Here is a 16,534-nt window from a genome sequence, read left to right on the forward strand (position 1 = left end):
CGGGCCTGGGCGAAGTTTTCCAAAAGCAGCTTCTTTCGTCTGAATCGATCAGCTCACATCAAAGGGACAGTTTCATTAACTTGCTTTGACCTTCAAACAACCATCATGTGGCTTTCGCTTAACTAAGAGCCGATGCCTTCAAACATTACATATTTGTATCACTGATTTCCCCTCTCTACAAACTGTCATCCATTGACAAATACAAACAGAGACACAAATCGGATAATCAAATGTTTATTCGTCTGCTTCCAAAGCCTTACATACAAGAAGAGTAGACAAAAACACAGGATGAAAATAAAGACTACGTACATATACCAGAACCCCTTTGCATATAGCTGAAAAAGTAAAAGCTTATATTTTAGAGTTGCTATAACGGGTGCAACTATTGACCGTCTTGACAAGAATAGTGTGTACAGCACACACTTTATCTAAGTCGTAGAAGGCTTTCGAGGAGGTCCACTCTCGAGGACCCGTCAAAAGATACCTCATACCTACACAGGTCTAGTTCCCAAGCCTAAGGCCGACTGGTTTATGTTGTAATACGAACTCAACCGAAAAGCACCATTCACATTAAGTTTAGTCACCCTATATCTGAACACAGAGTGATTTGGAGGGATAAATACAGAATAAAAAATATACAAATACGCATGTATGTAGTTCTCTCCTTCAATGGTCTTTTATTGTGTGTATAGAACTTTTGCTGTTAACTGGTGACTAAGCCCTGCTGATTGGTCAATCCGCGCTGATAAACACGCCCAGACCTAAAGAAGCAGCTGTCAATTATTCTTCAAACGCCAAGAGGCAATTTCGTTTAAAACGCTGGGGGGATCTTTGATCCCCAGTTGTGAAATGATGTAATGGAGGAGCTAACAAACAGAATGAATATCTCAGATAGAAAAGGAAACAGTAATATAACACAAAATGAAAAAAGCTGAATGGCCTACCGGCTGTTGGACAAGGTACTTTAAATCCTTGTGTAGAAATTAAACCATGCAGTTGTTTCGACTGACAACACAGCTATCCTTTACATAATCGTCTTCTTATGTCAATCATAAAATCAACCGACTTGGCCCCGCCCAATCTTTTAAAAACAGTCAGCCAATAAGCGCATCAAGCATCTGCAACAAGGCGTGTTAATAAAATCTAGTTGTTTCTATATCAACAACAGGCTTTGATATTCTAGGAGAAACATCTGAACAAAAACAACGAGAGTTTAACGTTGAGATATATGTGTAGAGTCCATTGCAAAAAATGTAACATTTTTTTTTTTATTTTTGAGAAAAAAGCCTGTATAAGCCTGAAGAGCCATAAACTTCAAAGCTAATAAGAAAACTGGACCGCAGCAACTGGAGATAAAATATTACATACTAGATATTGAGAGATTCACAAACAGATAGCTTTGCAGGACTTTAAGCAAAACGGACACATGGCGGGACAAGTGCGTGAAGAAGCCGGCTAAACGTCATGAAAGGTAAGATAAATATCAATTCAATAATAGAAAAAATTGTAAGTTTTAAACTTCACAAAGGACAATACCACTATTTCTCAAGATATGTTAAAACTTCAATGCACCAACAAACCACAGGTGATCAACGAGTAACTAGAAAATGTAACTAAAACAATCAACCTCGTCCCGTATGTTGAAAAAGGTGACTGAGCCAGCGACTACAGGGAAATCTCACGTTCGTGGATTCCACTAATCAACGAGCCTTTACTATAAAATGGTAAAACACTTTTTCACTGGATGATAGGAAGCCAATCAGATTCAAGGCACATAGTCAGCTGACCGTGCGAGTTATTAAGACATTGGATATCTCAAAGAAAATGCTGCAAGTATATTTGACTTTAAAATGTCTTTTTTTACATCAATTTCTGATCCATCTTTTGCTTAATATTTTTAATGTCTCACTGTGAAAGACAATCTTTAAAGTAATTCAAAAGTTATAAACAAAGCTAACCCACCACGGGCAGAGTTGGTATATATACAAACATATACATTTAATTACCTTTTTTTTTACAGAAAAAAGACAACTAGGATAATTCTTCTTGAATAAAATAGCTAACTTTTACAAAGTAATTTTCAAGCGGACTTTGTCCAAAAGACTGCCATTCTTGAAGGAGTCTGTTAGGTTGCACCACGCCTCAGACCGGTCTAACCAGAGAAGAATAGATTATAGTAGTTAGACCACATAGACAGACAGTCCTGGTCTGATCACCATCTCGACGACTTGGTGTTTAGAGCTGGATTTAAAGTCTTCACAGCTACTTTCTTCCTGACCTACATATCTGTCCGGTGGACACTGACTGAGAATTCTTTACAAGAAACCAAACAACAATGATTACAAAGGGTTCAGAAATATCGAATTTGTACATGGTACAAGAAGCCACGATCGGAATAATTCAAGATCAGATTGTCCCACAGTTGTCGCATTTATAAATAGGACTGTCGACGGTGTGATCGCCTTATACGTTGGGGTTATGTATGGCACAAGTTCTAGAAACATCAACAACCCACAGCACTCGTATACAATAGCACTTGGACAACAACAGCAACAAGTCGACTAAATCTCGAATTCCCGGTGCAGTATGAACAGATAAGAATGTGGGAGATCATGCTAAGAGGACTTTCATCGATACCATTTGTCAGAACTATTATACAAGCTGTAAGTTTTAGACTCTGAGCTCATCCAGTGAGAAATTCCATCCTACATGTTTCTACATGCCTTGACAGCTGCCCTTCAAAAAACACCATGAAGACAGAAACGCTCCAGCTTTGTTCGACAAAGTGAAGAGCTTCATCTACATGCACGTGGGGAGAAAGCACATCAGGACAATAGCGCGGTGTGCAAATCCTTTGCACTTCCAAGGGGTGGTGGCGACAAGAAAGTTTCAACAAAACACCGAGGAAGAGTTGAGGAGGGGGTGGCTTGGTGAAGCTGAAATCAGATCAAAAAATTACCCATTCAATGATTCTGTCGTCTTGGGAAGTCATCAACTTATAACTGTTCAGCTTTGTTTTGAATAAGGATGGGAAATCCTGGACAAAACTTGACGAAACCGCATACCGTATGAGATAGCCTATGTTTGCAGGAGCTGAGCATGACGCCAGCCAAATCAGACAATCTGATGCAAAGAGCTAATTATAAATGGCTGCCACGTTTGACTAAAACACAACTAGGTTAATGGCGACCAACATATTTATGATGGGGCATTCTAGACATGTCTCCGCTTGTGGACGAAGATAATGTTGGCAATTTTAGACAATACAATGGCAGACGGCTATACTGTTCTAACTTGGATTCCGTAGCTGCTAAACATAGAAAAGCACCGTTCGTTCATCGCAGAGAGCACAGCCATACTCACTTACTCGTCACCGTCCCGAAACCGTAAATATCGGGTAAGGCAGTTTCCAGCAAACTATTCAAGTTCCTAACAGTCAACTGCCAATCACCAAGTCCACCGTGTACAAAGCTCCGTGACTGCAGAGCAACAGTTTAAACACGTAGCACATCTTAATAGGCTATAACCATTGCGGCTCTCATTAAACCCATAAGTGTAACAGGACTCGTAAATAGGACGTGCAACATGTTACACCACCTAACTGTACATAATTGTATGTAAAAACATGGCACATAAACAAACAAAAGTCTTATACACTATCTTTGTACACCCCGTCATGTGGTTAAGCATTCTGAGATCTGTTTCTCTTCCTAATCTAAATACAGAGATAAAAAAAAAACAAAATAAAATACATAATTTCCCCCTCAATCATAGGGCCTAATTCGTTTCTTTTGGTCACAAATTTTCATTTAATGGAAGGAACAAGAAACAAAGACCAACTTAAAAATTTAGCTGCACAAGCAGGAATACTTGATACATAGCATATATATAGATATACATATATATATATATATACCCTTGATGATATCTATGGTGGCTAAGAATGCCGTAATCACACACACAAAAAATCCCATATATATTGGAAGCATGACTCTCGGTGAATCACACTTCTTTTCTACATTTATATATATTCACAGCATCTAGTACTGGAAGACCTTACAAATTTACAAACAAGCTCAAAAGATTAAAAAACACCAGTTTCTCCTCGATTACAAAAGAACTGATTTACACACTATTCCCCATGAGAAATAAACGGAGCGTGAAAGAATGACCATTTACAAATATGCTCAAATGGAGTGTGTATAACGACACTGTATGTGTTTGCAAACCCAATCTTCTACAGATGCGTAGCATCCTCAACTTAATTCATAAAATAGTCTAACACTGAGTTAATAAGATAATTCTAAATGCTGAAACATTAAAGTACCCTTTATAATATGTGTGAATTTATGTACAAAAATGGTCACCTAAGTCAACATTACCCAAAATGATTCCCAGTAGAGATGTATCCTTAAAGATTGTGTAAAATGCCATGGGCGAGGACCTACAGTGTAACCCCCACTCTGAGCCCTCAACCCATTGGGCTGCCTTGGACAACCTAAGCTCAAAAGTTCCCAAAAGGTAGGTAAATACACCGAGTAACTGATTAAAGCTAATATCAGGATGTCTCACCTCCATGGCAGTGAGATGTTGAAACCCTTGGGGTGTGATGATGGCAAACGGTCAGGGAACTTGGCACAGGACAGTCTTCTGCCTGTCATTCTTGATCTTTTTCCACTTTTTTCCTCAGATCCGACTTTCCGTAAACACGCTTTTAGAGCGCTATGTCTGTCCATCAGACAGGATTTGTGATGAGTCATGATTGTTCAGGTGAAAACAGTGGACAATTGACCAGCAGGTTTAGTATGCAGTTCTTAGCAGATACTCCCCTTGCCACCCTTAGTTCCCTCCCAAGGTTCACCTGTCCGGTATGCGGCACAATCCTGGTTGTCTACCCAAGAAAGAAAAGGTCCATGAAAACCTTGGCATCCCCCTGCTAAATGATGAGCTTTGGTACGATCCAATGATTGTCTTTTGACAAGATTTTTGTCTGGTCAGATACAATTCAAGACATAAAATCTACACGCAGATAGCAGAACAGGACAATGCTTCGTAAGCATCACATGTTAGTGCTGCCCTCTACTGGCTAACAGTACAACTACAAGTCATTTATTACACAGTTCTGATAAAAACCCCATCTAGATTGGTGCCAACAGCCTTTTCGATATGTACAGTTACAATGCTATCACATGTATGTGACTCCATATATAATCAGGTGTAAAAAGTAACACGGGAGATAGCACTACTGAATTGACAAGGCTGTTTGACAGCTCGTTGTAATGAATTTCAAACAAGTTTTTACACACCATATGTTTATAAAATGCAGTAAAATGGATGACAGACCGACAGGTTATTTCATAGTTTTCTAAAGTCCATGTTGGGTCTCCTTGTGTGTCTGTAAAACGCCGTTGTCCAGGCCCTGGTCCAGATGAGAGAGGCCTGTGTGTGGCAGATCCCTCGGGGATCCAGACTGGAGAGGCCAGTAATCTAGTGGGGGGAGGGGAAGTGTAACAGGTGTGCCTAAGGAAGGGTTTTAGGGTGGAGCTAGCACTCACAGGCTTCATGTCAGTCGCGAGGCACCGCTGGTGCAGGTTGGGGTGTAAGAAGGCATCTGCTGAGATGCATAGTTTTTGATGTGCTGCAGACTAAGCAGACTGTTGGCCAGCATGGCGCTGTCCCTCGTCATGGTCATGTTCAGGTTCCGATCCTGGGGCTCCGACTTCCGGAAGCCGAGTGGGTCATACGGAAAGTAGCGCGGTGACATGGAAGAGATGTGGGGTAGGGTGGAGCTCAGGTTGTTGGCCTGCAGGGGTGAGCCGTAGTTGTAAGATCCGGCTGAGGAGCTGATAGACACAGGGCTGCCGTACTGATGCGGGATGGGCACGAACGCCGACGACCCCTTGCTGCAAGAGCTGACGGAAGATTCCGGGCCGCGGTCATCAAAGGTGGCTGAGGCATGGTCCACGGGCTCCTGCTTGATCTGGCGAGAGCCCACCTTAGGCAGTTTGTCCTGCGAGTGTTTCACCATGTGCCTGGTCAAATAGGTCTCCTGGGTGTAGGATTTACCACATATTCTGCATATATGGGTTTTCAGGTGCTTCGTATCTGAATGTTTGGGGATGTGCTCTCTCAGACCGCTCTCGTCTGCGAAACATTTGTAGCAGGAGTTACACCTGTAGGGTTTGTCGGTCATGTGGGAACGCGAATGCGACTGGAGATTGGAGAGTTGCGAAAAGGCCTTGCCACAGCCTGGGTGACTGCACTTGTATGGCTTTTCGCCGGTATGTGTGCGAATGTGCTGCTGTAGGTGTGAAAGCTGGGTGAACTTGCGCTCGCAGATCTCGCACTTGTAAGGTTTGATGCCAGAATGAATTCGGGCATGCTGCGAAAGGTATGAAGAGTTGGCAAAACATTTGTTGCATGTTGGGCATTTGTAGGGTTTGGGATCCTGCTTGTGGATTTGCTGACAGTGGATCAACATATCCGATTTGGTATTAAAGATCTGAAACACACGAAAAAAAAAAAATAGAACATAATTAAAGTGAGAAGATAATGCGAAGCCTAACCAGCCCGTAATTAGCTCACCCCGTGCTTTACATGTTTGTCTCTTCAGAATAAACTGGTAAAGTTTTCTTCATGAAAATAACAAACATGAGCAATTCTAGACAGTAAGGGCACAACAATACAAAGCAAGGGATCAAAGCGTAACAGACTGGCTGCACATTATATTATTGCAAATATCTCATAGAAAAACTGATATAAGAACTGAAACTGCACTGGACAGAAGTCAATGTATCAAAACAGTGAAATTCTATGTGATGATTATAGAATGACTGACTGTAGGGTTGACTGTAGACTGAAGAATGACTGAGTAACTTAGTGATTGTATGGTCCTGTGACTGACTGACTGTATTGCCCTAGACTGTGAGATTGTATGGTCCTGTAACTCACTGACTGGCTGACTGAGTAACTGGTCATGATCAGACTGACTGACTGAGTAACAGACTGATGTCCACCATGTGCTTTCCTCAGCTTACTGAGTGACTGATTGTATCACCCTGGGCTGTTAACAGCCCTCAAAAGCTGACTGATGTCCATCATGTGCTTTCCTCACCCACTGACTGAGTGTATTACCCTGGACTGTGTGATTGTATTGTCCTGTGACTCACTGACTGGCAGATTGTATGGCCTTGGGACTGAGTGAGTGACTCAGTGAGTGACTGAGTGAGTGACTGAGTGAGTAACTGGTCATGGTCAGACTGACTGACTGAGTGACTGACCACCATGTACTTTCCTCAGCTACTGACTGACTGACTGACTGAATTACCCTGGACTGTGAACAGCCCTCAAAAGCTGACTGATGCCCACAGTGTTTTCTCCTCAGCTACTGACTGACTGACTGACTGAATTACCCTGGGCTGTGAACAGACCTCAAAAGCTGACTGATGCCCACAGTGTTTTCTCCTCAGCTACTGACTGACTGACTGAATTACCCTGGACTGTGAACAGCCCTCAAAAGCTGACTGATGCCCACAGTGTTTTCTCCTCAGCTACTGACTGACTGACTGACTGAATTACCCTGGACTGTGAACAGCCCTCAAAAGCGGACTAATGCCCACAGTGTTTTCTCCTCAGCTACTGACTGACTGACTGACTTAATTACCCTGGACTGTGAACAGCCCTCAAAAGCTGACTGATGCCCACAGTGTTTTCTCCTCAGCTACTGACTGACTGACTGACTGAATTACCCTGGGCTGTGAACAGCTCCCAAAAGCTGACTGGTGCCCACAGTGTTTTCTCCTCAGCTACTGACTGACTGACTGACTGAATTACCATGGACTGTGAACAGCTCCCAAAAGCTGACTGGTGCCCACAGTGTGCTCTCCTTAGCCACTGACTGACTGACTGACTGAATTACCCTGGACTGTGAACAGCCCCCAAAAGCTGACTGATGCCCACAGTGTTTTTTCCTCAGCTACTGACTGACTGACTGACTGAATTACCCTGGACTGTGAACAGCCCTCAAAAGCTGACTGATGCCCACAGTGTTTTCTCCTCAGCTACTGACTGACTGACTGACTGAATTACCCTGGACTGTGAACAGCCCTCAAAAGCGGACTAATGCCCACAGTGTTTTCTCCTCAGCTACTGACTGACTGACTGACTTAATTACCCTGGACTGTGAACAGCCCTCAAAAGCGGACTAATGCCCACAGTGTTTTCTCCTCAGCTACTGACTGACTGACTGACTGAATTACCCTGGACTGTGAACAGCCCTCAAAAGCGGACTAATGCCCACAGTGTTTTCTCCTCAGCTACTGACTGACTGACTGACTGAATTACCATGGACTGTGAACAGCCCCCAAAAGCTGACTGATGCCCACAGTGTTTTTTCCTCAGCTACTGACTGACTGACTGACTGAATTACCCTGGACTGTGAACAGCCCTCAAAAGCTGACTGATACCCACAGTGTTTTCTCCTCAGCCAGAGCTTCCCTACACCACCATGATGAATCAGCCTTCCCTAGAGACTACCCAGCTAAAACAAAACCTTCCATAATTCAGTACCTGTTTAGGATTCAGGATTTTGCTCGTTTGTCACAAGAATTTATGATCAAATAAACAGAGAGCACTTGACACTAAGAGGTCTGCACCATAGTTTAGCGCGATGCAGAGAAGATGGAAAAAATACCAGTCATATTTTTACTGGACAGGTTACTTGGGGGAATGTTTCAAACTGTCTGCGACATATTTTCAGTGGGTGGGAAAGACTGAAAGACACGTGAACTAGTTGTAAAGTCCAGCCAGTACATGTACTGAAAATTTTATGCTTGTCTCCCTGAGAAATTATGACATAAAGTGTGTGAAGCTGACAGATATTGTAAAGGTCGTCAGCCAAATAAGAGACTGGGTTAGGGCGGGGTTAGATTTTCCTGTGACAAAAACGAGAAGTGTATGCGTGTAGAGGTCCCATAAAACCCCCTTGGGGCCTCATGACTTCAGTCCGCTGTAAATTACTACAAAGGAATTTTTCCGCCTCTATTGTACCTTGATGAATGGCATGATAAATTTGTATGCAGATGTTGCTCTGAATGCATGAGCCTATTTCCTATGTGCCTCTTAAATTATGAACGGAATCTGTACAATTAAAAGAACAATCACCCAAGTGACCTACTTGTCTGTCATGATTTGCATACTGAATTACAAGACAGAGTAATTAACATGGGTGCATTAACATTACACAAGTTTTGTTTCAGTTTTTTATTCTTCCTTTCCTCTTGATGTTAATGCTCTGTAAGGACAAACCACAAGTCTAACATGTACAGACTCCAGGAATTAATAGTGCTATTTGCAAATTAAATAACATTATTTTACTGTGCAAATTAAGCAATCTTTCATTTTATTTTTGCCTGTTTTATAAAGATTCCTACAGATTATGTAATTCATATTTTAATAATTTATTTTAAACTGAAATTGGACGGCTATTTAAGGAAATTGAAGATTCATTATAAATGTTTCACAGACTTAAATAACATAATAAACAAATGTGAAATTAAGGATGGAAACCTTAAATCAATTTGTTTTGTGATTACATTACATGTTAGTTACACATCAAGTAATCACCCAACAGAACTGCAAATGAAGAAAGGAGGTGTGTGACCCTATAGACAAAATACAAATAGCCATTCCCGATGATTGTACAAACATACTGTAGGACTTCGAGGTATTTGTAGTTTCTTTCTAGCTTTCACGCACAAATAAAATATCCTTCTAGCAGCTGAGTGAGCAACTGAATATCCAACCTGTATTTTAATCTTCCCAGTCCCTTTGAACTCCCAGCAAGCCCACTCTAATTAATCATCAAAACTACCCTGCCGAGGTTTTCGGGCAAGCCAAGTCAATATGCAAATTTTTGCAGCAAAAAAGAAATTAATGAATGAATCAATTAATGACTCAATCAAGGAATTTCTCGAGCACACTCCAGTGTCCCTGTATTGTAGCTATGTATCCCCTAATATCCATGCGCCTCCCTTAACCTATTGCCATTCTGCTCCATATACAATGCCACTGCTGTACTGCTTTTTTGGGGTATGAGGCAACTATACAGTAATTCTGTATCAGCCTTTACTACTGAACATTACTACTGTATTTACTGTGCTGCTTTATTTACTGTACAATGTATATGTCTTGTTGTATTTACTGTACACTGTACGTCATGCTGTATTTACTGTACAATGTACATGTCCTGTTGTATTTACTGTACACTGTACGTCATGCTGTATTTACTGTACAATGTACATGTCTTGTTGTATTTACTGTACACTGTACATCTTGCTGTATTTACTGTACAATGTACATGTCTTGTTGTATTTACTGTACACTTTACGTCTTGCTGTATTTATTTTACAATGTACATGTCTTGTTGTATTTACTGTAAACTGTACATGTTTTGCTGTATTTACTGTACACTGCACGTCTTGCTTATTTACTGTACAATGAATCTGTATTGCTGTATTTACTGTACAATGCATCTGCACTGTCGTATCTATAGTACAATCTATTTGTACTGCTGTACTTACTATACTAAGTATTATACTGTACAATGTATCTGTATTGCTGTATTTACTGTACAATGTATCTGTACTGCTGTATCTACTGTACAATCTATTTGTACTGCTGTACTTACTATACTAAGTATTATACTGCTGTATTTACTGTACAAATGTATCTGTATTACTGTATTTACTGTACAATGTATCTGTACTGTCGTATCTACTGTACAATGTACTTGTACTATTGTACTTAATATACTAAGTATTATACTGCTGTATTTACAGTACAATGCATCTGTACTGCTGTATTTACTGTACATCATGTCTGTACTACCATGCTTTGTGTGCTTTACAATGTATCTCTGCATTAACACAATGCACAAAACATAATCCAGTCATTCAATAAAGCAATCAGCAATGTACAATGTTCAAGCTGTATTTCTGCAGACCAAGATTTGTCAAAGCTAACTATTCAACATCAAACAGCTGCCAACATACGTGAACAGTGTCAGATCTTGATTTATTGCATGCACTCAGATACATGAAAATTAAAACTAAAAAAAATTCTGAAGGAATAAATATATTAAATTTGATGCTTATGCAATCCCTTTTGAACTGAACGAGTTACAGCTTGAAATGTGTATAGAATACAGTTCTTTTTAAGAGAAGAAGACGACAAAGGGGGACAACTCACACTTTTCAAACCCACCTGGTCACACATCTTACACTGGTAAGTTTTGGGTGTTTTGGCAGGTTTGACGGGTTGGGGCACCACCAGTGGGGTGTTATTGGGCGTGGTACTGCTGACGCCCCCGCTGCCATGGTTATTGGTTCGGTAAGGGGGGTGACCATTGCCGATACTTGAGGGCCGAATGTCGTGAACCTGTTGGTTGATATTCTCCCGGTTCATCGCCACTGCAACAAGAACAATCAAGCATTACAGCAATAGCTGAAAATAATCCGTCATTGTTGCAAATTTTATTTATTAAAATTTAATTAAATAAGAAAAACTGTTTGAAAAAAAGGCATTATCTTTTTACATTTTAACCAACTCCATGGAGACCTTTTTTTAAAAACTTCCACATGTAGCAACTGTAACCCTTAATATCATGAATATAAATGTGCAAAAGATTGAATAAATAGCCAAAAGTTTTGCTTCCACCAAAATAACTTGAACAGAAGAAAACTGGATCTTTCTTTTTTTCCCTCTATCATATTACCCACCAGATATATAAAAAGAGATAAATTGATGCCAGAAAAAAAAATGCCCTCTCTAACCCTTTTAAAATAAAAAACCAGAAGAAAAACATAATCTCAGGTACATGTATTTCAAATTAAAGTATTTCTGCAGATTGTTGTTTTTTTGCACCCCCCCCCCCCTCCCCACCACAACAAAAGTCTGCAGTCAACAGTCCAAATATTATCCCAGCTGAAGACAAGGAAGCAGGAATGAATGGCTAACTGTCATTAAGGTACAACTTACGCAGTTCGTTATTGTAGATCTGCTGCAGCCTGTCTCTGGGACCTGCACAAAAACAAAAGTAACCACAAAGTTAGTTTTCTGGACATTTTTTAGCTCTTCTTCGGCAAAATCGACAAAATTTTATTCTCTGTGTACAGAGTGAATTTCTCCAATTATCCGCTTGAGTAATATGTAAACAATGTCTATGCAAACATGGGGCACAAAAACTATGTCAGGCCTGTGTGTCATCCAGCATGTAAGCTGCAGACAACTCTAACTCCACTGGTCTACTAGCTCCCTCCCCCCCCCCCCCACACCCCCCACCCCACTCCAACAATCGTGCTCTCCAGCTCTGATCTATTCAATACTTATAAAGCTCCCAGGAATTTCAGGAAGAAATAACTTCCACATAAATGTCAGAAATCTTCTCTACGTATTGCCAACTTTTCACATGGGCACACCACAGCTTGTGTGCAGGCAGCAATATGGCGAGTAAACCTATTACATAACTTTTAACATTTCAACAACAGAGAGCAAAAAAGAAAGAAAACAAATAGAAGATTTTTTTTTGTTCATTAATGTTTATACCACTTCCATAAACTAAAAGTTATACTTCTGAATGAGCAAGTCTCGGCATCCACAAACAGAATACATCACGAAAAGATTCCAGTCTGGTTGAAATCAAACTATAGCACCTTCAGTAAGTTCATTCTTTATTTCAGTGAAACAAAAAAAAAAAACAAAAATCCACAAAATTTTCATTTGATAGTAATATGGAATACTGGCTGGTTAAGTCTATAATACACCACAAGTATCATTCTTCATAAGCAAGATATATCAACAAAAAGATTGGGCAGACAGACAATCCTGACAGTCTTTATCTATATACAGATCTTTCAGTCTGGTTTTAGCAGATGGCGGCTATCTATTCCAGACCTTCAGGGAGGTCAAAGGTCAAATAAGGTCAACCAAGGACCAGGTACTTGACCTCTGACCTGGTATTATGTCATCAAGCTGTAACCTGCTCTCAAGTGTAGGCCAGTTCAGTTCACTCTTCCCTCTTATTTCCTACACAAGATAGCCTTTCTGTCTGCCTCATCACATAAGGCAAGATTGTTTGGGTTTGAGGTTTGTGAGGCTCTACAGGATGAACTGCTAACAAACCAGTCTCACGTTTCCACACTAGGGCGCATTCATAGTTCTGAGTAGGTTTTCTGTGTTTTATAGAAAGTAAATTTATCACATCCATCTAGTCATAAACTGAAAATATTTTCTTCTCTTGCAATTTATTTCAAACGAACACAGACAAATTTGCCATACCCTCTGAGGGCCCCAAGGTCTTGTTGAACACTTGGATTTCCATTAGGTTGCCTTCCTGTATTGATTGAATCCTGTTTAAATTGCCTCACTTAGAGGCTCCAGTGGGATGGGTCGGTGGGGGGGGGGGGATTCAAAATGTATTTCTGATCAACAATTTTGCACTATTATATCAGAAAACAGGTAGTCATGATAATCTGATGAATGAAACATACATTGATGAATTCATAACTCAATCTACCTTATCATCAATAAGATGCCATTCACTTAATTAATAAGTTGGTTTTTGTTTTCTTTAAAGGTATAAAAGAAATACATCGAACTACAGACACCATGATAAATTGTACACACACAAAAAGAAAAAAAAGAAAGAATTTTCTGAATGCATTACTGACGATGTGGTTAGAGAATATCTGAACCAGTGTGAACAATTCCAGTCAGGGTTTTAGGATGCACAGACTTTTACAATTGTCATTAGAGTTAATTACAACACCAGTGTCACCGAACATGTACAAATTGAGTTAGAGGTTGAAGATTTTCACAAGGGAGCTAATCCTCACTGGAAGCCAGACCAGTGAAATCAGATTCCCAATTGGCATCAAATCATCTTGCACTGTGCAACAGCGATTTTGCAGCCTGGGATTTCGAATCAGTGCTGGATTTTAAGCAGGCCCACCGCACTGAATTCATTCGTCATTCTTGGGTCTAATGGGGATGAGTTGGGGGGGGGGGGGGGGGGGGGAGGGGAGAAGGGCTTGAGCACTGGAGGGTTAGTAACATGACAGCCTCCCCAGATTTTACGCCATAATGGATCCGCCTGAGAAACGCTATTAGTGAGGGGAAGTGAATTGCAGCTTGCTGCGTTGTTTTGGTTGTCTACAGATGACGGATCATTCAAAGATGATCTGTGAGGAGAAATAGGACTATGCATGAGCTTGTTAAGGGGTAGGGTAGGGTGGGTAAGTTAGGCTAACTGGCGAACATCTCACTAAAACATGCATCAATCCATACAATCACGCAAGACTAAAATAAAACCACTGATAAATTCAGCAGTGAAATATACAGAAATAATCCTACAGGAAACCAGAAATTTAAAGTGCAATGCACAAAGGCTGCAAAAAATTAAAATGGATTTTTGTTCAATTCTTTAAATATTTGTCAGTTGATTTGTGTGCTGTAGACAGGTGCAGAGAAATATAATGCCACAGTGATATGTATAAATGGGATTTCTGGATTGGTTGCAGTTGTTACACATGAAATGAGCTGCAATGTCGAGGCTGTTTCTTGTATTGAAATGTGTTGAAGGGCTTCCCTAAAGATAAACCCTAGCGTAAAATTACGTTCTGGCCTAACTCATGGTGAAGGGCAATGTTGTCATGGCAATCAAACCATGGCCTAATATCATGATGGCTTTGACAAAAAAAGGTTCCTGGAAGTTATTCTGGTGCTCCAGAATATGATTATTTGAGCTTGTAAATGTACAAAATGGGTGCGGATTTACAAGGCCTTAGTGCCCTGGTTACATGGCCGTAACCTAGCACAAACTGGGAATGATCTGGTTTTCTTGGTAATGAGGAAATCTAAAAGGGATATTACAAACTCTGGCCACTGACTGAAGGCAGAAAGGGGTCATTTTACCCATTCTGACCTCAGATTCCAGGTCAATGTACATCCCAGAGTAGCCTCTATTGCACAGTCATGTCATCTCCAATGAGGGGGCTCTACTGGGGGTGGGAGGACCCCTCCACCATTGATTACATAATCAGGCACAGATCAGTCATATGAGGCTCTAGAAGATCAAACCAGACACTGAACAGCTGCTCCAATCTGATGGAGGGTCAAGAGTGTACCTTTCATTACATCAAGAAAATCTGTATGAGTATAGGTTGATGATATATGCTATGCTGTGCTATTCCTGCACATGCTGTATCCCTCGGGTGCAAACACACATTGGTTTAACTGTTAAGTCTCATGTACATGTATGTCTACAGCAATCAATAGCCACAATCTGACACGAATATTTTATATCTGACAAAGAGCGATGACAAAATAAACACACCAGCTATGAAAAAAGCTGCGCAATTTTTTGAGAAAATGATGCCTTTTTTTAAAAAAATTAAAGGGAATAAACTATTAATACGAGACAATTTCATCTCAAATGAGGGTAACAAGGAAAACAGTAAAACAAACAAAATCCAGTAAAATATCAATATAGTACTCAATGTTTTAAAAAAATGAACACTGCACAATTATATCCACCATCTTGGTCACCATGGCTTGTCATATTTGTTCAAAACTTCTTACATTTATTATTTCTTCAACTGTGCCACTCATCAATAAATGTGAAAACACTCCGAAACATCTGGACTTTGTATCTAGCATTTGGTGCAACCAAGCTGAACGCTTTTGTGTAAACCTCACATAATACTGAGAGCCTGTGCTCCATTTTAACACAAATACAATGGCAGACTGCATCTAGCTTTTCTGCAACTGCAGGTGAAAGTAGCTATTTGCTAGCTAGCAAAGATGCAATCTCTCTCAAATGTGGGTGATAAGACACACATCAACCAGTGCTCATGAGTATGTCACAACATCACAACATACACCATCTCTCCCAAAAGGGATGCTGGGATAAGCAGTATCATCATAAACAGTACTTATCCATCAGAAAACTAGACAGTAGAAGTCATTATACAGGCAAGAGTCATTCCCTGTAGCCAAGACCAACTATATATCATATACTCTCTTTCCCAAATGAATCCCAGAAAACAGAGAAAATCAACAGAGACACAGAAGAAATTCAAATCAGTGAGTCGAGTAGACATGACAGAAAAGCACATGCAGAAAAGTGAGCTTGAGTAATCTAATCATTTTCATAATGATTCTAGGTTCAGTTTTTACATTATTCCTAATTTTTGCCATGAACTGCTGTAATAATAGGTTGCTGGGTTATATCGATCCGTACACAACATCAACAGCCGGTGATTTTTGCTACTACTGACTCCCAGCATGCCTTGGAAACTCCTCCTACCTTCTGAAAAAGCCAATCATCTTGAATGAAATAGAAGAGGAAATCAGTCACCAGAAATTCTGTGCCCAGTTAAGCAAACCGATGTATGACATTTTTTATCGTACATTTGTCATACAATATCTTGTACGTCAATATTACCATATCACTATGCTATAGTGCTATTATTGTATA

General features: G+C 40.3%; 1 protein-coding gene across 4 annotated transcripts in view; it reads right to left on the minus strand.

The window, feature by feature from the left end:
* Positions 1-3,921: 3,921 nt before the first annotated feature.
* The window catches only part of LOC135475126 (zinc finger protein rotund-like), a 189,020-nt gene continuing 176,407 nt past the window's right edge, over positions 3,922-16,534 (minus strand). For 3 of the 4 annotated variants that reach the window (XM_064754882.1, XM_064754884.1, XM_064754883.1), the window contains exons 2-4: positions 12,037-12,078; positions 11,248-11,468; positions 3,922-6,502 (exon numbers count right to left, since the gene is read on the minus strand). In XM_064754882.1, coding sequence (XP_064610952.1) covers positions 5,561-6,502; positions 11,248-11,468; positions 12,037-12,078 — 1,205 coding nt within the window. In that variant the 3' untranslated portion in view covers positions 3,922-5,560. The remainder of the gene's footprint in view (positions 6,503-11,247; positions 11,469-12,036; positions 12,079-16,534) is intronic. The other variant, XM_064754881.1, reaches the window with a different exon arrangement.

The sequence above is a fragment of the Liolophura sinensis genome, chromosome 9 (assembly GCF_032854445.1).
Source record: "Liolophura sinensis isolate JHLJ2023 chromosome 9, CUHK_Ljap_v2, whole genome shotgun sequence".
NCBI classification, from domain to species: domain Eukaryota; kingdom Metazoa; phylum Mollusca; class Polyplacophora; order Chitonida; family Chitonidae; genus Liolophura; species Liolophura sinensis.